At 37.7% G+C, this 24,091-nt stretch overlaps 1 protein-coding gene and 1 pseudogene across 2 annotated transcripts; one reads left to right on the top strand and one right to left on the bottom strand.

The window, feature by feature from the left end:
• Positions 1-516: 516 nt before the first annotated feature.
• Positions 517-1,359, bottom strand: LOC149249399 (uncharacterized). The gene has a single exon (XM_089452821.1). It carries the CDS (start codon positions 1,357-1,359, stop codon positions 517-519), a length of 843 nt encoding a protein of 280 aa, XP_089308947.1.
• A 12,046-nt stretch (positions 1,360-13,405) lies between these two features.
• LOC149249400 (uncharacterized) lies at positions 13,406-22,548 on the top strand (annotated as a pseudogene). The gene is made up of 4 exons (XR_016265165.1): positions 13,406-13,531; positions 21,318-21,380; positions 21,529-21,684; positions 21,825-22,548. The product of XR_016265165.1 is annotated as an uncharacterized LOC149249400 (transcript).
• The last annotated feature ends 1,543 nt before the right edge of the window (positions 22,549-24,091 follow it).

Here is a 24,091-nt window from a genome sequence, read left to right on the forward strand (position 1 = left end):
TTGCCACAACATCTTGTATGTTCCTCCCTTTTAGAAATGCATGCTGTTTTGATGAGATATACGTAGATAAGTAATCTTTTATCCTTTCTGCGATTATTCACAATAATTTTATAAGATATGTTTCATAAAGAGATCGGCCGGTAATCCATAAAAGACTCAGCTTCATCTTTCTTTGGGATGACTGCGATATTGGTGGATGCAACTTTAGAGTTTATACTGCCCGCCATTCTTGAACCCTCTACCATTTTTAGCAAATCACCTTTGAACAGGTCAAAGAAATGGATATAGAACTCTATTGTCCAGCCGTCCGGCCCTGGACATTTATCAGCTTTAAATGATTTTATAATCCCAAGAAGCTCTTCCTCAGAGATTTTTTGGAAGACTTTAACATTTGCTTCTTCATCAAACATCTTTTGGGAAAATTTCGATACCCCACAAGATATCTTTAAAGTTGCATACTTTAGACCTTTGAAATTGCTTCCCAAAGAAACTTACTGCCTCATTTGTAATATCATTCTAAGAATAAATAAACTGACCGTTGCCATTTCTTATCTTCCAGATGGTATTTTTTTCTCCCCTTGCGTTTGCGAACTTATGAAAGAACTTTGTATTTCTATCCCCTTGTTTAATCCAGGTCGCTTTGCTTTTTAGCCGCCAGTAGGATTCCTCTTGTTCCATGATTTTGATTTTCTTTTTTTGCAGCTCCTTTATGAGGCATCTTGAGTCCAATGACAGACTCTGAGAAGCAAAAGCCTTTGATGCCTTATCTAAAGCCTCCTGGATACTTCTTAATTCTTTTCTATTTGATTGCCTTTTCTCATATTGCCAATTTTTCACAATTCTCCTCAGGTGGTCCATTTTGTCCTTAAAGGTCATCAGGAGCGTGGAAGGACTTTTGTTTTTTGAGAGCTCAGACCATGATTTTTTAATGAGATCATTAAATCCCTGATCCTCCAGAAAAGAGCTATTGAACTTGAAAGAGTATCCCTTCCTGAAGTTCTTTTCCATCCAGCCTAGCTTAATTGGTCTATGATCTGAAATGACAATGTTTTCTATTGAAGAAAACAGCATGCCCATACAATCAATCACACTAGCATGAATAAGGAACCTGTCCAATCTCTTTGCCACATATGCTTCATCATTTCTGCCATTTTCCCAAGTCGGCCTCATTTGTGAAGGAGTGACATCCACTAAATTTCTTTTACGAAATTCATTTTTTAGTTTTTCAGCTATAGGATCCTTTTTCCTATTGCTTCCCCATATCTCATCCATACTTAAAGTAAGATTTAAGTCACCTGCAATCAATAAATTTTCCAAATCAAAAATTTCAGAGTCCAAGATTTTCTCCCAGAAGATCATTCTATCCCTGTAGGGTGCATACATATTGAGAATATTGATGGGAAATTTGTGTCCTCTCAATTTTGCAGAAATTAAAATCCCTACCAGACAACTATAAGTTCTCGCCTTGATCCAGGAGGGGTCCTAGAGGATCGCTAGTCCTCCCGAGAGGCCTTTCGCTTCAGTGGTCGAGATATGCCATGAGGGATACATCTTTCTAAAATAAGAAATGGCATCATAGGCATCATGCATTGTCTTCTGTATTAGAATAATTTTAGGATTTTCAGAATGAAAAAAAAAAATCAGAGCCAAAAACTTGGGGTCTGCCCCCAATCCTCTAATATTCATGGAGATTGCAAAATTCATTTTGAAAAGGTCCCGGCCTTGCATGCTCTAAGAGGCCTGTCTTCAGTCATGTCTACAATTGGGACATCAACCAGAGAGAGATTACGGATTCCCCTGCCCTCCCCTCTCCCCCTAAAATGCCTACTACCCCCTTTTGTTTTCCTTCTCACCGTTATATTTATGGCTGACTTCGGACTGATTTGAGGGGATGATTGGCCGAGGGGTTTGTGGATTGTAAGCTCTCTAAGTTGGAGTGATTTCTTGTTCAGTAGGAAGTCCAAATCGCTGCCTACCGAATTCGTGGGAGATGAGGAAGGCGAGTTAGCTGGAGTGGGCGAAATCATGATTTCTTTTCCTCTGTATGAATAGGGTGATTGGAACCGATTGTCAGGAGCATATCCATAGAGAGGATGAGGAGATGGATTTGGACAAGGGATCTCGTGGTCCAAAGGAGGTTCCGGGATATGGGGGATAATCTGATAATCATGGTCCGAAGCAAGCTCCAGAGGGGGCGTAGACGGCAAAATGGGCTCCGGAATATGTGGGATAACCGGATAATCGTGGTCCGAAGCAGGCTCCAGAGGGGGCATGGATGGAGAAATGGGCTCCGACAATTGAGGGTTTACAGGTTGACCATGGTCTGAGACCGGTTCCGTAGATGGAGTTGACTCCCTCAATTGGGATGATGATCGAGGTTCCTTCTCTGAAGAATCCAATTGGTTATCAGAATCCATATGCACTATATTCCTTTTAGGACGCAAAAATTCAGAATCCCCTTCCGGGGATGAGCTTTTGATGGTCTTCACGGCATATCTATAATGACCAAGCTGTTTGCGATTAATTGGAAGATGTCTTGGGCAGTTCTTGATTAGATGCCCTGTGCGATGGCAACCAGAGCACCTAAATGGAATTCCCCAGAAGTCGAGTCTTTGCCTGATTTTAAGTCTCTCCATTGAATGTCTATGTGAGCCGGAAATCCCCCCCTGAAAGGTTTATCTATCAAAATCCAGGCTATCCTTTTGTCTTTTTCCCATAAAACCCAAGGATCCACATAGACGCACCTTCCAATAGCATTGCCAATTTCCTCTAGCGTTTCCTTTGACCACAGATCTAATGGTAGACCCGGTAGCTTGACCCAGATTCAGTTATTAGAAGGGGTGTTGTTCAGTGGATTATATCCCATGTACCACCTGTGAAGGGCCAAAAAACTTCTTTTATAAACCCATTGATGATTTAGGATGATTTCCAGATCAACAAAGTCTAGAAAGTGGAAACAATACCATTCCTTTAAAAGCCTGGAGGTTATCGGCATATAACCAATTAATGGCTTCCATTGTTGTTCCAACCATCGTCTCATTTTCACATCATCTAGCTCTGGGAAATGCCATCTCCCAACTAAAGCTTTAGATTGTAGGCTGTCAATGCGATCTGATAGGTGGCTACTGTTGATGCTAATGGCAGAAGGAGGGGGAATGGTTTTAACAGGTTTGTTATTTCCTTTGAAATGAACTTCTTTCCCTGATTTATGTGTTACATCTGTTCCCAGATTTGGAATAACACATTTTTCAAATGGCAGGCCACTTTTTTCATTGTGTGGGACCGAAGGATGAATAAGCATCTCCTCCAGCGTGGAGTGCCACTCGGAATCCCCTCTGGCAGATTTTTGAGCCGATTCCGCCTGAATCGCTGCTTGAATCATTGCCTCAAGATCAGAGGTATCAGACATTATTTAATTCTCCACCTAATTCTTGGATCAAGAGGACTACACCTGGACCTGCACAGATATGATGCAGGATGGATTGACAAAGAGTATTGAGTAATACCCAGAGACCAAAAACCCTAAGAAATTGAAATTAAGTTGCAGTACAGATCCGAAAAGCCTCGGGATAGGGTAGCCCTTATATAGGGATTTTGAGGACTTAAATGCTTATCCTTCAGACAGAGTTTCTATAACAGGGGAGGACAAAACTATGACCTGGATACTGACAAACATAAAAAGGAAATGGAAAACGACGGCTAGATTTATTTCCCAAATTCATATGTGGCTCTTCAGTAGATTCGAGACTCCAGGGAAAGTACAAAGTTTCCACAAACCAAAATTCCAGACAGAGCATGATTTTAAAACTTTGTACTTATGAGAGCGGGAATCGGATCCCGGAAAAAAAAAGCCGGCCCTGAAAACCTCTGAATATTCAGGCAAAGGGAAAGAGGTCTAGTTGCAGAGGGAGGGCTTTCAGGAAGAATCCCCTGGGCAAACAAATAGCAGGACACTAATTGGCAAACACACCACCAATGGCAAATCCTAAATCGAAAGTCTGAGCATGGCTTGGAAATAACAAAGAAATTCTGAGGTTTTAAGAACGATGCCCATGACCGTCTCACATCCATTGACATGGGGGTGAAATTATGGTTGATTGAATCCACTCTACTCCCTGTCCATTCTAAACAATCTCATTCTACTCAAGAAAAACTAAATTACCAGCTCCATAATTCTTAGTTCGAGAAAACGGCTACTGCTTTATAGTTCCTTTACATTCCTCTTTTTGATAATTAGCAGAAAGATAGTGGATGGCAATAACTCACAGATTAAATATACTCACTTGAGGCTGCCAGCAGGCTGAGCAGAGAGGGCAGGTATGAGTCAACTTGAGTCATTTCCAAAGAAACTGACACCCGTCCCGCCCCTAAAGGAGATACAACATAATAATCTTCCACCACTTTGCAGAAAACAACTATTTCCAGCAGAAGCTCTGAGTAGGAGACAGAGATTGATATTGATCAAGACTTCTCTAAACTCTGAAATTACTTCCTTACCTATGATACTTTTAGCTAGGCACTTCAGATGCTCAGGGAAAACGAAGAAACTAAGCCGACAGAAAAAAAATCGGATTCTACTGCCTTCCTAAGAGTTTAAACTGGGCTGACAAGCATTTCCTCTAGCCATATGTCGCTCTGGCTCGTCCCTACGTGCCCTGCTTATTACCATCCTCTGCCACAGGTCTCATTTTTGTAAAGACCCTTGTCACTCAACATGCATTGGATAGACGACCGTTGATTTCATCTTCCTGCTTCCTGGTTGGCTGATAACGTTGTTCCATCTACCTGCTTCCCGGTTGGCTATCATGACGTCCCTACACTCTGCTCAGCTGCCCGCCTACACTCCCAGCCTCAAGCCTTTTCCATCTGTGGTATTTTAAGTTGTTGGATCCTTGGAGAAAAGTTTATATTAATGTTTTATTTGGAAAAATACTCCCCTGTTCATTTTTTTAATTTTTTTTTTATTAAAATTAAGCTTTCATGTTGCAAAGGTTGCCAAATCTAAGGTATTTGATTAGAAGAAATAGTGAATTTAAACTTCTGACAGCAAAAGGCACTGAATTTCCGGAATTTCATTCGACATTTTTAGTGAATTTTGTAGAATTTGGTGTAAATTGAAGTGCGTAGAATCTTTTATGGTTGTACTTGTATATTTGCAGTGTAGTTTTTCTACCCTTTAGTATTTCACTTTACAAAATACTTCAAGACACTTTTGGAACTCTGAATTCGATCAAGATAAATTAGCATTTTACCAGTTCCAAGTACATATCTGAATTCAATCAAGATAAATTAGTTTTTTACTTAAAATAACTCAAGGCATACACATAAATTTTGTTTTTATATTTATATCTTAGAAATGACTAAAATATTATCACATTTGATAGATTTTACCTGAAATTAACCTTAACTAACTAACAAATTATATGTAAGAATAAATTATAGTTTATCTTAACATATTAATGTGAAGGGGACATTAGGGGCTATTTCTGCCACCAGATTAGTTGGTTTAACATCCCACAATTCATTAAATTTAGGTCTTCTTGGACTATATCAATGAAATGTACACCAAACATGACAGAAGTTGGAAACCTTAGTGCATTTTATCAATTGTTGTCCAAGAAAATATGGAGAGAAATACTACTATACGGATCCAAATTTGTCTATAATCTTATGCAACTCTTGATAATATTAAGCTAGATCTAATGTAGAATAATTGTCAAATATAGGCATCTCCATTGAAGATTTGTCATAATGGAAAGAAGACCATTTTTTGACCTAGGAGGAGGATTGTGAAAATTATCTATATCTAAGTAAAATGTTACCACTGTAAATGAAACCTTGCAAATAGGAAGGTCAAGAGTAACTCCATGGGTTAAAAGATCAAATCCAACATAATCCTCTGTAGCAATTGATTCATTGCATAGATCTGAATTCCTTTCACGACTTTGTAATCGTTCATAGAACCCCATGGCTAGATATCTTCTTGTTCATTTTTTTTCTTTTTGCCAATATATTAATGACATGTATAGCATTTAAGGCCCAGGGATTAAGTTAAAGGAGAAACTCCATTATCTCTTTCATGTAAGCTATTTTCTTGATGCTTAGAAAAACACTCTAGAACTAAGTATGCCTCCAAATTCTTTTTAAAGCATTCAACATGTGCACGTTTTTTCATGGAGGAATTTTTCTTACATTTTTACTTTTACTGCAACTACAAGATTTTTCTTACATTTTTACTTTTACTGCACCTATCATATGGTATTATCATATTATTATAGAGTAAATTCTGTGCCTTTATTTTTGAAGTCTAAGGTTTGTCTTGTTCCAGTTGCAATGAGTAGGAAAGCAGTAGTCTGAAGTCTAAGGTCTGTCATGCTCTAATTGGAATGAGTAAGAAAGCAATAGTGTGAAGAGGTGGATTTTGGGTATTTTTTAAGATTTTTTTTTAATTCAAAATTCAATTAGAATTTGGAGAAACGAAAAATTTATATTGTTGAATTGATATAATTTAAATATATTTTTTAAAATTATAATTTAATGAACACGGGTGGGACTGTGCAAATTGATTCGAAACACCAAAACTCCAGGCTGGAGAGATAAAACACATAATAATCTTATAAAAAAATATATCGCCAAACACCAAATACATTAAGATGCGTGTTACTAATAACATACAATTCTTATCATTTTTTATCTCTACATTTGTTTTGCACAATGCTTTGATATTTCTTTTTACTCTGCTTTAATTTCCTTTCACAAGGCTTTATGTTATTGCTTAGAGTGTCATTTAATTTAATTGAATTTGTGATAAGGGTATAATTTTTGCAAGAATCTCTTAGCACTATTTTTTTTTCAATGAAACCAAATTAAAATCCATTTTACTTTTATTTGTTTAGTTTTGATTTCAATTTTCCAACTTGTAGAATCCAGAAAAGTACCACCACTTACACTTCATCAATACCACTGCCTACACTTGCCAATTGAATTTGGCCCATGAATATAATATTTACAATGCTATGCTCCTGCATCAAAAACTCATGCTACATAGGTAGAGAAGACCACAACCAAAATTGAACTTTAAATTCACCATATGCTAGATTTATGTCTTCCATTTAGTCAATCCTACATCATATTTGGATTAGTACATGAACTCTCATTAGGTATTATGCATAAATTTTCATTGTTTTTTTTTTTTCAAGGTATCACCTTCAACGTTGTAATGTCCATACTACATTTATGTAATTCTATTGTTGATAGTATTGGCAATTTTTGTTAGCCTCATTTTTTTAAGTAGTCTGTAAATTTATTGGCATGGAACCTTTGTCTACTGGCTTAATTGGTATCTTGTTGTGGATTTTTTTGGCCCAAACTCAAGGAGAGTTTCAAATGTTGAATGTATACCAGGGACATATCTTTTAAGGCCTCCTGATTGTAACAACTTCCTATGCCATGTAAAATAAAAAATAAAAAAAAAATACTAACATCTAAATTCCTAGACCACTACCCTTTAACCCCTAAGTTCAATACTGCTCTTTAATGTGTTATCGTACCCCATATCATTAACACATGCCAGCTTAGGTTCCACCAATTGGTTTGGGTTCCATCTGTCAGACTAAGTACATGTATGATCTACTGGGAGGTTTGATATTTACTGTGTTTGGTTTCCGTATTAAATAAATTGTACAGTGTACCATCGGGAACCCTTCCAGGTGTATACAAGCGAGATGGACAATGGCAAGCTCTCACTCCATCGATCTCGGGGTTAATCATCCAACGACTCCGTTGAAAAGGGTTAATTTTTGTGTAACCGCCTTTTGAGTCCGAGGTTCAATCTGCCATGTGCCTGATGCATCGATGGGGAGGATTTGCGACCCCGTCTGTCAAGAGAACTCTGCTACATGTTAGGCTAACTACTTTTCCACACAGCGTTTCGGGTTTTGATTCATTGTTTCTGTAACACCTGAGGCTCCATGAAAGAAGGACTGTGGTTATTAAATTCAGTTTTATGATTTACTGCATTTATTTTCTTTTGCGTTATGACAATCATTGAGGCTGGAAAGATAGATAACGAGTTGTTACCTAATTTATGATTGAGTAGGAATTGAGACATGTTAATAAAAATAAACTGTTTGATACAATTAAAAGAGACAGTTAACAAGAAACAATGACACCCCTGTCCTGGAAAGGGAAATATGGAGGGGGAAAGAGGGAAAATTGGGGGCTATCCTAGAGCTGGGAAAATAAGAGAGCAGTGGGAAGTTGCTCATTAACAGTCGAATCAAGTGCAGTACTTGAGGTTGGAAAGTGCCCTGAGGCCCAAGGCACCGACTGTAATTGGATATAATCCAGTGCAAAATAGTGAAAGTGCTCGGGGGAGAGCCTGGACCTAATCGCCAGGCTCGTGGTTGGGAGGGGAGACTTTTAAGATATCTTTGGTATTTTATGATAAGTTAATCAAATAAGTATCATAACTTTTATTTAAGTACTGGTAATAATAAATGAATGGAGTAAATACTTCTTAGAGCAACAAAATAGTTCATTACAGGATCATAGTACATATATTTAAAACAGTAATATAATAAGTGTAATAGAAAGAGTACTTTCATAACAAGATCAAACCATTACAATGCCCACACAAAAACTGAAAGGAATTTGAGATTCAAGAACAATAGCAACTATAAAATAAAGTTGTAAAGCTAATAAAACTTGAAAACGATAAGCATTCAGTTCCTACTTTATTAGCTACAACATGTAGATATAAATTGAAAAAAGAAACTAATCTCCTTGCCTCTGGTATAATACCACAGTATTCATAGAGCATAACAGAGAAAACCTTCTATCACAGTAGCATAGGAAAATATTTTAATTCAGCATTCAGGAGGAGAGTTTCAGTTTAGCTTGAACAGAATGAAATACTTAATCAAAACCCTCAAACTGTAACCTATTCATTAACAGTTGTCAGACGAATCGAATTGAAAGACATGGTTCCTAACAGTTATGCCCAACAATCATTTAAAGCTGTGAAACCCTTCATAGTCGAATCGATAGAAAACTAAATAGAATATTGCAAATAAACATATATTATTATCACCGAGTCTTACAGCAACCGGATGCACAGTTGACATCCACATATCCACGGAGGTGAAGCTCAAAAAGAGGGAAACCCTCATATTTCATAGTTCAGCCATATATTCACAGTTCCAGAAGGGTTTGTGTACCCATAAGTTACAAAAATATCAAAGAATAAATAGTCTCCCGAACCTAGAAAACAGAGTAGTCCTACTACCATATTAAATATCAGAGATGACTTCTAAATTATTTATACATTCTTCTTCATAAAGAAAATTAAAACTAAGTAGGTCCGACTGAAGCCCTCTGGCGAACTATTTCTCGCAAGCATTTAAACCATAGCAAACAAACTGAATAAACCTCGGTGAAACATTCCAACCTGTAGATAGTCGAGAGGGATATTAGTCTTCGTGGCCTCAGAGGGCATGGGACTGACTCCATGAGAACCACGATAAGAACAATTAGTTACCTGTAGCATCATCAATAGCATTATATCAATGTCTAGGTAATGCTTTGTATTCGAAAATCAATTAAAAACATAGTGGTCAAGGCTTGAAACCCCACCTGAGCCCTGAAGTTTCCATCTGGAGGTATTCCACCTGCATGGCCACCAAACATGTGCATTAACAACATGTGGATTCGTTTTCAACTGAAAGAGAAATACCTTAGAACGCAGGCTCACCTCTTTGGATTCGAGTGTGAAGCACTTCAATCCTCAATGAACTAGAACTGTGTGGCGAGCTCTCCAGACATGGATATTCACCTATCAAATCCTTACAAACCGTGAGGTAGTAAAATAAGCATATTGAGCCATTGTTGTATAATGAACTGTAAAACAAGGCAGGGATTCCATTACCTCCCGGAGACAAGCATTCGTTCGCCATCGTAGCTCTCGACATACTCATTTGCAAAGTCGACTGGGGACCTGGTAGCCGAACAATTGCAGAGTGGCCAAAACCCTCAACCCTCAGAACGCAAATGACCCTCGATTCAGTCGGAGGCGGGAGCAGGGTAGTTGAAACTAACTCAACATTTCTCCGCCATTGGATCTCTTCTTGCAAGATCAACGGATGCGAAGGAGCACAATTGGCAAGCCAATGCTTCATCGATGAACGAAAGCCAGCCATAGGACAGTCCCAGATCCCACTGCGTGGAGGATGGTACCCAGGGAATTTACAATATAGCAGTGGGATAAGCGCTAAACCTTGAGTAAGGCCATGTGCCTCTTTAATGCATGGTAGAACCCCCATCACCGACTGTGGGAAATGTAATAATAAATATCCAATCAATTAATGTATGGTTAACAGTACCATTGCCACCGTGGCATGCATAATATTTTTATATATATGGTTCATAAGTTTAGGCCGGGTAAATTAATTTTTTTATGTGTTTTTATTTAATGGTTAAGGTGTTACAAATGGTGTCAGAGCTCAGGTTCGCACACTGAGACTCTTTGGGATATATATGTGTGTGTGTGTGTGTGTATGTGTGTACATAAAAAGACCGTGATTTATTAAGTCTAACTAAATTAAACATTTATGTGGACACAAAGATAGTCTCAATACAAAGGGCAGAATGAAGAGAAGTTCAGGACCGCCCAATACTTCAGAACCAACTTATGTGAATGCTATCCCTGACATTTGGATGCAGCTGGGCAGCTAATGCAGTTTTACTTGAAACTGTTCAACAGTTACGCGCTGAGATGACAAATTTAAGAACAGACAATGAACAATTAAGCCTGGAATAGGAGAGGATTCTCAGAAGTCTGTCTAATCGATAGAACCAAAGACATCCAGACCCCAGTGCTGAGGACAGAGAAAAGACCCCAACAGTTCAGCATGGTGAGGAAAATGTTGAATCAGCTGAGAGACACGGGGAGGACAAAGAAGGACGCTCAGATAATGTTTCCGACCAGTGCAAAACAAAAAGACAAAAGTTGGAATTACAAGGACAATTCAAAAAGACTAAACCATCACTTTTCGAAGGGGAATCTGAAGAAGTAGCGGAATTTTGGTTAATTGAAATGGGTAGATATTTTCAGATTTATGAATACACAGATAAGTTGAAGATGCATTTGGCAGTTTATCAGTTAAGAGGTAAGGCAACCTTGTGGTGGGAAGAAATCAAAATAGTAAGAAAGATTGACGAGGAACAGGTGACGTGGAACGAATTCCAAAAACATTTTAAAGATAAGTATCTAACTGAGCGTTATTATGATGAAAAAGCAAAGGAATTTCACGAATTAAGACTAGGGGCCTTAACTATGGATGAATATGTGGCTTGATTCACCTCCCTTCTGCGCTATGTGCCTTATATGCAGGAAGAGAAAGCCAAGATTCAGTGTTTCATTAGTAGCTTACCCAATTTCATGAAGGAGAAACTTGAGTTTGACTACCCCAAAACAATGGATGATGCAGTGCGGAAAGCCCACATATGTTACCAGCAAATGAAACAGAAAAATGAAGGATCTAAAGGAGGGTTGAATAAGAAGGGAAGAAGTCTGATTCCAAGCAGACACCCAAATTTTTCTAATAGTAGAAATTTACAGCAAAATGCTCTTAGTAAATTCCCAGCAAAGAACCAACCCAAGGCTGTCTATTATGAAAATAGACAGTCAGAAGGGGTTAATAAATTCAGTAATGATCAACAGTCAAAACCGTCGCTGCAATGTTGGGGATGCGGAGAACCCCACTACTTCAAAAACTGTCCACACAAGGTGAGAACAGAACAACTTGCAAACATGTAGGAAGCATCCATTGTTGGAGAAGTGGCGAGGGACATACCCAAAATTAATGCTGCCTTGGATGATCATCAAGCAAAATATCAGCCTACCTTGATTGAATGTGAACGTATGATTACTAAGCAACCTATTTCGGTTTTATTTGATCCCGGTGGTAGCTTAAGTTATGTTAGTCCTAAAGTGATAGAAAAGTGTCAACTGCAGAGTAGTAAATTTCCAAAAACCATGGTTAGTTCAACTAGCCATTGGGCCAAAAAGAAAGGTAGTTGCCAAAAAGAACAATGTCCCGTAACCATCTCAGGACAACCCATTCACATGAACCTCAACATTCACCCTTTGGGTTCATATGATGTTTTAATCGGAATTGATTGGTCGGAAAAATGTTGGTCCTTGGTTGATTGCAAACAAAAAACTATCAGTTTTATTTAAGAAACAGGACAAAGGAGGGAACTTCAAGGAATCAAGACTAATGCCAAACTGTGCCATATTACTGTTAGTCATCTAGGAAAATGTATTAGGAAGGGTTGTCAAATATATGTTGTTCAAGTAGGATTTACCAACACCAAGAATAAAATGACCTTCTTCAAAAATATTTTTGTCATTCAGGAATTTGCTGATTTATTTCCTGAATTCATTCCTGGATTACCACCCAAGTGGGATATTGACTTCACCATTGAAATAATTCCAGGTGTAGCCCCGGTATCCAAGGCACCTTATCGCATGAGCATACCTAAGTTGACAGAACTCAAAATGTAGCTTCAGGAGCTTCTGGATAAAAAATACATCCGCCCCAGTGTGTCCCCTTAGGGAGCCCCTGTACTATTCGTACGGAAGAAAGATGGAACATTGAGATTGTGTATCAGTTATCATCAGTTAAATACGCTGATCATAAAAAATAAGTATCCCTTACCACATATTGATGATTTATTCAATCAAGTGCAGGGATCCAAAGTATTCTCAAAAATCGACTTAAGATCCGGTTACCACCAAATAAGGATAAAGGAGGAGGACATCTACAAAATTGCATTTCGAACTCGTTATGGTCATTACGAGTTTGTGGTGTTGCCATTTGGCCTCACCAATGCCCTAAATACCTTTATGAGTTTGATGCACGGTATTTTCCAGCCCTATCTTGATAACTTTGTGTTAATTTTTATTGACGAAATTTTGATATACTCTAAAAATCAAGAAGAACACAAAGAACATTTGAGAATTGTGCTGCAAACTTTACAGGAGAACTAGTTATATGCTAAATTTAGCAAATGTGACTTTTTCAAAGATCAGATCCAATACTTGGGTCACGTTATATCAGCAAAGGGAATAGTGGTGGACCCAAAGAAGATCAAAACCATTATGGAATGGACTGCTCCAAAGAATGTCACTGATATAAGATCCTTCCTGGGTTTAGCCGGGTACTATCGTCGATTCATTGAAGGGTTTTCAAAAATTTATTTTCCAATGACCTCCTTACAGAAAAAGGGACGCACCTTTCAATGGATAGCCGAATGTCAGCAAAGCTTTGAAAGATTAAAACACCTACTTACCACTGCACCTGTGCTAAAAGTAACAGATCCGAAAAAGTCTTTTGTGGTTTGCATGGATGCAAGTAAAGAAGGTGTTGGCGGAGTGCTAACACAAGAAGGAAAAGTTATTGCTTACAAATCACGAAAATTGAAGGAGTATGAACAACGATACTTTGCTTATGACCTTGAATTAACAACGGTAGTACATGCACTTAAAATGTGGCGACACTACCTGTTGGGGAAGAAATTTTTGCTGTTAACAGATCATAGCAACCTTACCAATTTCTTCAACTAGTCTAGCCTAAATGCTCAACAGGCCAGATGGACGACATTTTTAAGTGAGTTTGATTTTGAAATGAAGCATCTTAAGGGGAAAGAAAATCGGGTGGCTGATGCATTGAGTAGGAAGGTACAGTGCATTTATGAGGTTCAGATCAGTCAAGCACGCTCAAACATTCCAAAAATTATAAAGGAGGCATCGGTCAAAGATCCAGAATACACTTTTCTTTGGCAGCAGACAAAGGAAGCTCTATTAAAAGGAGAAAAATCAGATTTCAAAATAAATCTTGATGACATCCTTACCTTCAAAAACAGAATTTATGTTCCTAACCAGAGCATTGTTAAACAATTAATAATGGATGAGTTTCATCGAAAACCTTGTGCGGGCCACCTAGGTTACCAGAAACTATTATCAGCCATCAAGAAAGGGTATTTTTGGCCTGGATTAAGGAAGGATGTCACTGAGTATTTGTCCAAATGTTTGGAGTGTCAGTTGGTGAAGGCAGAGCATCAGCATCCCGCTGGTTTGTTGCAACCACTACCCATTCCAGAATGGAAATGGGAGACCATATCATTAGACTTCATCATAGGTTTACCCCACACTAGGAAACAACATGACTCAATTATGGTTGTAGTAGACAAATTGAGCAAAATCGCACATTTCATACCTGTGAAATCCACATACAAAACTGTGGAAATCACAAACATATTTATGAAGGAAATCTTTCGCCTACACGGTATACCCAAGGTGGTAATTTCAGACATGGATGTGAAATTCACATCCACATTCTAAAAAGCCCTCTTTTCAGGATTGGGTACCCAGATCCAATTTAGTACGGCTTATCGTCCCCAAACGAACGGGCAAACGAAACGGGTAAATCAAGTGCTGGAAGACATGCTATGCATGTTTGTGATGCAACAACCACATAAATGGGAGGATTATCTCCACCTTGTGGAATTCACATACAATAATGGACATCACAAATCACTGGGTATGAGCCCCTTTGAGGTGTTAAATGGAAGAAAGTGCAGAGTGCCCGTGGACTGGAATAACCCTATTAATAAGCTAGCATTGGGTCCCGACATGCTAATAGAGATGGAGGAAACCGTTAAGAAGGTTCGATAGAATCTAAGGGCTACCCAAGATAGGCAGAAAATGTATGCAGATAAAAAGAGAACATACAGAGAATTTCAGCTAGGAGATCATGTATATCTAAGGGTAAAGCCCCGAAAAAGTTCCTTACAATGGAGGGGTTGTGCTAAGTTAGCACCCCAGTATTGTGGACCTTTTCAAGTCTTGGAACGAATTGGACCAGTAGCCTATAAACTTGCGTTACCAAGCCACATTCGGGTCCACAACGTTTTTCATGTTTCGTTGTTAAAGAAATATGTGTACAATCCACATCATATAATAAATTGGGAAAATATTCAGGTAAAAAGTTAAGGGAATATATACATTTTTATAAGTTGTTTTGAGGGAATTATGACTGTGAATTATGTATGTGCAGGTCGAACTGGAAGGAGAGTTTTTGGCAGAACCTCTTTGTATTCTCGATTGGAGAGAAACCACCTTGCGGAAGCAAGCCATCACCCAGGTTAAAGTGTAGTGGAAGCACTTTGGCCCAGATGAGGCCACCTGGGAAGAGGAAGGATTTATGTGGGAAGCTTATCCGGCGTTATTTGCTTAAATTAGAAAGAACACCAGGGATGGTGTTCCTCACATGGGGGGGGAGATGTAACACCCCAGGCTCCATGAAAGAAGTACTGTGGTTATTAAATTCAGTTTTATGATTTACTGCATTTATTTTATTTTACGTTATGACAATGACTGAGGCTGGAAAGCCAGATAACAAGTTGTTACCTAATTTATGATTGATTAGGAATTGAGACATGTTAATAAAAATAAACTATTTGCTACAATTAAAAGAAACAGTTACACCCCTGCCCTGGAAAGGGAAATATAGAGGGGAAAAGATGGAAAATTGGGGGCTATCCTAGAGCTGGGAAAAGAAGAGACCAGTGGGAAGTTGCTCATTAACAGTCGAATCAAGTGCAGGACTTGAGGCTGGACAGTGGAGTCCTGAGGCCCAAGGCACCGACTGTAGTTGGATATAATCCAGTGCAAAATAGTGAAAGTGCTCGAGGGAGAGCCTGGACGTAATCGCCAAGCTCGTGGCTGGGAGGAGAGACTTTCCAGATATCTTTGGTATTTTATGATAAGTTAATCAGATAAGTATCATAACTTTTATTTAAGTATTGGTAATAATAAATGAATGGAGTAAATACTTCTTAGAGCAGCATAATAGTTCATTACAGGATCAGAGTACATATATTTAAAATAGTAATAGAATAAGTGTAATAGAAAGACTTCTTTCGTAACAAGATCAAACCATTACGATGCCCACACAGAAACCAAAAGGAATTCGAGATTCAAGAACAATAACAATTATAAAATAAAGCTGTAAAGCTAATAAAACTTGAAAACAATAAGCATTCAGTCCCTACTTTATTAGCTACAGCATGTAGATATAATTTGCAAACAGAAACTAATCTCCTTGCCGTTGGTATAATACCACAGTATTCATAGAGCATAACAGAGAAAACCTTCTATCACAGTAGCATAGGAAAATATTTTAATTCAGCATTCGAGAAGAGAGTTTCAGTTTAGCTTGAACAGAATGAAATACTTAATTGAAACCCTCAAACTGTAGCCTATTCATTAACAGCTGTCAGATGAATCGAATTGAAAGACGCAGTTCCTAAAAGTTATGCCCAGCAAGAATTTAACGCTGTCAAACCCTTCATAGTCGAATCGATAGAAAACTAAACAAAATGTTGCAAATAAACATATATTATTATCACCGAGTCTTACAACAACCGGATGCACAATTGACATCCACATATCCACGGAGGTGAAGCTCAAAAAGAGGGAAACCCTCGTATTTCATAGTTCAACCATATATTCACAGTTCCAGAAGGGTTTGTGTACCCATAAGTTACAAAAATATCAGAGAATAAATAGTCTCCCGAACCCAGAAAATAGAGCAGTCCTACTACCATATTAAATATCAGAGATGACTTCTAAATTATTTATACAGTCTTCTTCATAAAGAGAATTAAAACTGGGTAGGTCTGGTCTAAGCCCTCTGGCGAACTATTTCTCGCAAGCATCTAAACCATAGCAAACAAACTGAGTAAACCTCGGTGAAACATTCCAACTTGTAGACAACCGAGAGGGATATTAGTCTTCGTGGCCTCGGAGGGCACGGGATTGACTCCATGAGAACCCCGGTAAGAACAATTAGTTACCTGCAGCATCATCAACAACATTATATCAATGTCTAGGTAATGCTTTGTATTCGAAAATCAATTAAAAATAGAGTGGTCGAGGCTTGAAACCCCACCTGAGCCCTGAAGTTTCCATCGGAGGTATTCCACCTGCATGGCCACCAAACCTGTGCATTAACAACATGCGGAGTCATTTTCAACTACAAGAGCAATACCTTAGAATGCAGGCTCACCTCTTTGGAGTCGAGTGCAAAGCCCTTCAACCCTCGATGAACCAGAACCATGTGGCGAGCTCTCCAGACATGGATATTCACCTATCAAACCCTTACAAACCATGAGGCAGTAAAATAGGCATATTAAACCACTGTTGTATAATGAACTGTAAAACAAGGTAGGGATTCCATTACCTCCCGGAGACAAGCGTTCGTTCACCACCGTAGCTCTCGACATACTCATTTGTAGAGTCGACTAGGGACCTGGTAGTCGAACAGTTGCAGAGCGACCAAAACCCTCAACCCTCACAACGCAAATGACCCTCGATTCAGTCGGAGGCGGGAGCAAGGTAGTTGAAACTAACTCAACATTTCTCTGCCGTCGGATCTCCTCTAGACAGATCAACAAATGCGAAGGACCACAATTGGCAAGCCAATGCTACATCGATGAACGAAAGTCAACTAGAGGACAGTCCCAGATCGTGCCACGTGGAGGATGGTACCCAGGGCATTTACAACAGAGTAGTGGAACAAGGGCAAGGGCTAACCAGCCTGCCATAGGGCATTAAATGCGCGGGTACATGCATGCTCTATAACAAAATATAACGCGCGCGCTGGCTACATAAATTAAAAATAAGGACGGTGTGTTATTTTGTTATAGAGCATGCATGTACTTGGGCATTTAATTCCCTATGACAAGCTGGTTAGCCCTTACCGTGAAACAAGTGCTAAACCTTCAGTAAGGTCATGTGCCTCTTCAATGCATGGCAGAACCCCCATCGCCTACCGTGAGAAATGTAATATCAAGTATCCAATCAATTAATGTATGGTTAACAAGCATGCATAATATTTTTATATATATGGTTCATAAGTCTATGTTGGGTAAAGTAATTTTTTTTTATGTGTTTTTATTTAATGGTTAAGGTGTTACAGTTTCCCATTGCATCCAACTTGCGGACAATCCGCAGGGTTGTCAGTGACCGGTCTCGCTCATCATTCTGGTTTTATGCTTTGGTCCCTGAACATGTTGTAAAATTAATTTAATAAATATTGTTAAGAATTTAAACAAAATATTACAGATTATATGGTAAAGTTATCATCATTAATAAATAAAAGTAAAATATTATATTTACGATATTAATATGGTTTCAATGGGAAAAAGATTTAAAATATTATATTTACGATATTGATGATGATGATGATGATGATGATGATGATGGTTAACGTCCGCTGAGACCAAATAATGATCTATCGGACCTAAAAAGACAAATTATTTATTTTGATTTAAGATTTTATTCCTATGCTCAAAAGCTTGGAGAGAAGCCTCCCGAGTTCACTATAATTTTGGCATTGTAAAAGGCTAGGAAGGTCAGTATTGTAACAAAGGTTGTGAAATTGAGATCTAATGTGGTTGTATGCAGGGCACTCTAAGAGGAAGTGGTTTTCATCCTCGATGCTCCTATTCTCACAAATATGGCAGATCCTTTCCATCCATGGTGTTTTAGGAACTGCCCAACGGCCAGTTTCACTATGGAGCTCATGAGAATTCGTTCTAATCTTTGCTATATTAATTTTCTTCTTTGAGCTAGTTAAAATAGAGAGATACTTTTGATCTTCAAGGGTGGGGTTGATGACCTTCTTATAATAACTTAATTTTCTTTTAGACGCTAAATCTTTCTCACACCACAATTTTTCTTTGAACTTAGAAGTAACAATATCTTTAATGTTATTTATGTTTTGCAAAGCATCATTCTCATTGATCTCCCAATAGTTTAACCAAGCCCTTGTGTCCTTATGCCATCCTCGGTTAAGCCTTAGGTGGTTTTGGCTGGAATTTAAAGCTAGCTTAGGAAGTCTATGATTGTCTATGTTATTGAGCTTGTGCTTGTACAACAGAAACCTGAGCATAGCCAGGCTCTCAATAGGAGAAAGACCTGCTTCTATAAGGAGAATAGGATAGGGTGTATTACTTTTAATTTTCAGGTTATAAGTTATAAAACGCTTCTGGATTTGCTCAATCTTTCTCCATGATTCTCTGGAGATGCTGCAGCCCCAAACTTCACAGCCATATAAGATAACAGGAGTGACTAAAGTTTCAAAGAGGAACTTCTTTTTATCCCACATTACGAGGTTTGCTGTTTTACAATTATTTTCAAGACCAAAATAAGCTTTCCATCCCCCATTGATCCTTTTCTCAATACTATGGTTCCAGTTGAGCTTGTGATGGATATCAATTCCTAGGTATTTGTAAGAGTACACTTCCTCCAAGTTATTATTGTCATACATAAAATTAGCGCAAGTGTCCTTCTTGGATTTGATAATCATAACTTTTGTTTTGTCAGTGTTAACAGTCATACCCATGGTAGAGCAGAAATCCTTAAGAAGCTTGAGTTGCTTATCAAGATCAGAAGGGCACCTTGCCAAAAGAACAATATCGTCTGCATAGAGAAGAAGGATAACGACTATCCCAACTAAGATTGTGCCACCACATCCTGCTTCTTCTAAATAACCTTCGAGCTTATTGATGTAAATGCCAAATAGGGTAGGGGAGAGGGGGCAACCTTGTTTAACTCCGATGTTACACTTAATATCTTTTGACCACCCCTCATTGTTCTTTAGCTTGGCAATTACATTCTCGTATAGCCTTATAGCAGCAGCTCTCAACTCAAGAGGAACCTTTAGCTCTTCTAACCTATTCCAAAGGTTGTATCTAGGAACCGTATCGAAAGCCTTTCTAAATTCTACAAAGCAGCAAAGTAAATTGGATTTATCATTACGACATTCCTCCGCAATGATCCTAAGCGTAACAAGGTGGTCTGTTGTTGAGTGATGCCTTATTAATATGGTTTCAATGGGAAAAAGATTTAAAATATTATATTTACGATATTAATATGGTTTCAATGGGAAAAAGATTTAAAATATTATATTTACGATATTAATATGGTTTCAATGGAAAAAGATGACACTTTTATATAAATGAGTAAGTTTATATATATTTTAATTTCAAAAATCTTTATCTATTTTATTTTTGAATTTATAAAATTTTAATAAAATTATCTCTTTTGATAAATGTAAATATCCTATTAAATTTTTATGCTTTACAAATTATTTTATAATTAATCATTTAAATCTTTTTATATGGTTTAATACATAATTTATTATTTATATATATATATATATTACATTGTTTAATACATAATTTATTATTAATAAAAATATAAAAATATTTTTTAATCAAATTAAATATTTATTAATTTTTATGCTTTAAAAATATTTTATAATTAAATAATTTTAATTTTTTTTATAATGTTTAATGCATAATTTATTATGATTATTTCTAGCTTGAAAAATAATAATAAGTTGTTTGAAATTTAATCATACACCTTTAAAAATAATATTTACTCTTTTATGTTTGTTTTTTTTTTTTTTTTTTAAATTATGTTATTATCATTTTAAAAAATGTTTATCCATTTAAGATTTATGAAAAGGTAAAATTTAACTTTGATAAAAGTTAAATATTTTAAATAATTTACTCTTTTGTATTTTTTTTTTATAAATTATGTTTTATCATTTTAAAAAAGGTTTCAGATTTATTGAGGATTTATGAAAAGTAATTTTTTTCATAAAAAAATGTAAAATTTAAATATCTTAAATATCCAGTAATTAATTTATTTTTAAAATAAAATAAAAAATTAATTTTAATTAATTTTAAATTATATTTTGAAAATTATTTTAATATTTATTTTGAAAAATATTTATATAATAAAAATGTTAAATAATAAAAAAAAACATATGTCAATTATATGTTTTGATGATTAGTTTAGTGTAGGGTTGGAATTTCAAAATAGATAGTGTTAATACTTTCCCATCTGTATTTACAGTTTCAACAAAAAAAAATTTAACAGTTTTACAGTTTTTTATCTATATTTCACTAGCAAATTACCCCATAACAATTTTCCCAGCAAATTTCAACCCTAATTCCATGAAACCTACTTAAAAAGACATTATTTAACAGAATAAGTCATTAATAAAATATCCCATTCAATATAGAATTACATATAATTACAGATGGCGATTAACATGAGAATCTCATTTACCTACCAGAAAGACATTGTTGAACGCGAACGCAAGAAGTCATTGATGAAGTATCCTATTCAATGTAGAATTAGATATGGCTATTAACATGAGAATCTCATTTAATTGTAGACTGTCAAAGAAGATATGGCATTTTATGAAACCGTCAAGATCATGAGATCGTTGCATGTGAGGGTATGGAGGGATTATATGGTATAGGTTTGAATTTATATGGATAGGTATTTAATAAATTTCGAATCAATTTAATAATTATTTTGATAACTATAATTGATTTTATTTTATTTTATTTTATGTAGATTGAATATATAAAATTTATAGTCAGATTTTTATTTTGGGGTCGTTTGATAAACAAGCGAAGGAATATTTAGAGCACAGGCCTACTTATTCTGCTTCTTGGTTTTCCATGTTGGCATCTCTCACTGCCAATCACCAATTGGCTTGAGATGTGGGTGCGGGCAATGGGCAGGCTTCTGTTTCTGTAACCTCTCTTACCCTCTTCTTTCATTTCATTTCATTGCACTCTCCTGCTCTTTTTATTTCTAGTAATTGTCAGGTCTCACATGAAATTATGAGATCATTGCCGCCTAAAACTGATTTAGTGAAATTTTGAGAGCGCAGATTGCAGACCATTACGATCGAGTGATCGCCACTGACATAAGCAAAGAACAGCTGGAGTTGGCCCCGAAGCATCCCAAAGTGACATATGCTGTCACTCTCACCCGTCATGACGGATGAAGAGCTGTTTTCGATCGTTGGGGAGGAGGGATCGGTGGATTTGGTGACGGTGGCGACGGCAGTACACTGGTTCGACCTCGACACCTTTTACTCTCAAGTTAAACGCCTCCTGCGCAAACCAGGTGGTGTGATTGCTGTGTGGACTTATGCGAATCGCAGCGTGAGTCCTGCCGTGGATGCGGTGTGTAATGCTTTGTATGAATCGGCGAGGCCTTATTGGAACCCAGGAATTCGGTATGTGTTGGAGGGATACAGGACTCTGCCTTTCCCTTTCGAGGCAGTGCTGGGAAATGGGAAAGGAGGGGAAGGGAATCCCATGGAAGCGATTCTGGAAAGAGAGATTTCGTCGGAGGCGTACCTGGGATGGTTAAAATCTTCTTCTGCTTTGACCGCCGCCAGAGAGAAGGGCGTTGAGCTTCTGAATGAAAGCGTATTGAGAAAGTTTAGAGAGGCGTGGGGCGATGAAAACAAGATTTACACGTGCAAATATCCCATTTACCTGCTTGCAGGAAGAGTTGCAATTTGAAAATCCAATCCACTTGTTGTAACTTTCATTGCACGTAATAAACAAATTGCCGGACTTCAGTGCAAGTATCTTAGAGTTTTAGCGGATTTCCAAAAAAAATTAATCCTCTCAATCCATCCCAAGAGCTACGGATTTCTAATAGAGTTCTTACCACAGAGACTATCTACCAAGACCTTTGAATCACCGAAGATGGAAACACCCTGAAGATTGAGAAAAAGGCAAAAATGCAGGAGACCAGCAAGGGCCATTGCTTCCGCCTTACTGTTTGAGCCACTGCCTCCGTTCCAGAACAGCTGAAAAATACATGTTTCATTTACCACAATATGAACCCCGCAGCCACATTGGCCCCCCTGCTCAGCCCCATCGAAGAAAGCTCTCGGCATGACAGATAGGTCCTGCTGAATCCCACATTTTTTTTGGAGAGGCATCTTAGGAGTACTCTGCGGGATTGATTCAAAAATAGAAGAGATGGAGGAAAGAATTTCCAAGAGATGGGGGATCTTACCATTGAAGATAACCTTATTATGCCATTTCCATATGCACCACACCGCAAATATGAAAATTGATCTCCAAGTTTCCTTTTGAAGGCAGCACCATAAGAATGCATCAATCGTCGAAGAAAGAGATGGGAGCTGGACACCATGGGCATGCTCCAAATTCCTCCATAAAAGACGAGTCTTCTTGCAGGCAAAGAAAAGGTGGAAATTAGATTCTTCTTCAGCCCAACGGATGGGACAAACCCCCGGCCCCTGCCAACCACGCTTCCTTAAGTTATCCCAAGTAAGGTTCCTGTCGTGAAAAGCCAGCCAAGAAAACAAAATCATCTTTAAGGGACATCCTGTTTTCCATAGAATGGACGGAAAGGGCGGATTGAGCAACGAAGGAGCTTTGCTTATCAAGTCTTTATAAACATCCTTAACTTGGACCTGATATAAAACCTTAGAACTTCTCCAGGTTAGACTATCGTGTTCCTTTGAACGAAAGATTCCACAGTTTCTGAGACGCAGTTTAATTTTGTCCCACAGAGAGGCAATGTCTGCTGGCATCTGCATAAGATCAGCGTCCTTCCATTGGGCAATGGGACCGTTCCATTATGCAATGAGGTTTTCCCAGTAAAAAATACCAAATCTGTGGAAAGAAATTTAGCAAAGGAAATTGAATCTCAATCACATCAGGACCGGCTATAAAATAGTCTTTTCCAATGAGAATATCTTTGCCTGATTGAAAATGCCAGGATAAATTTTCCAGAAAAAACATGCCAATTTTCGTAAGCTTTGCCATATTGGTGATCCTCTTGGAGAGCCCAGTTGCTTTCTTCTGAGCCAATGTGCCAGGCTCCTCCTTCTTAGGTATTTGCCTCAAATAATGTAGCTCCACGGCCCATCCTTAAACACTCCTCTCCATAGCGACCTGCACAGTAATGCCTTGCCGAAAGATTTCAAATCTAAAAGGCCCCAGCCTCCGAGTACCTTTGGTTTGGATAAATTGGCCAAGGAAGATAGATGATATTTTTTCCCCGCTGCACAGTCTCCCCAAATAAAGCTCGCCGTGAGCTTATTCATTGCCGAAATAATGCTAGCAGGGATGGGAAATAAATGTGCCCAATATACCATCATCTGATTTA

The sequence above is a fragment of the Pinus tabuliformis genome, chromosome 7 (genome assembly GCF_031772625.1).
Source record: "Pinus tabuliformis cultivar Carrire ecotype Pingquan chromosome 7, CPIR1, whole genome shotgun sequence".
Lineage (NCBI taxonomy): Eukaryota > Viridiplantae > Streptophyta > Pinopsida > Pinales > Pinaceae > Pinus > Pinus tabuliformis.

What these genes read in the sequence shown, in the direction of transcription:
- LOC149249399 (XM_089452821.1), bottom strand. Translation starts at nt 1,359, where the DNA reads ATGATCTTCTGGGAGAAAATCTTGGACTCTGAAATTTTTGATTTGGAA.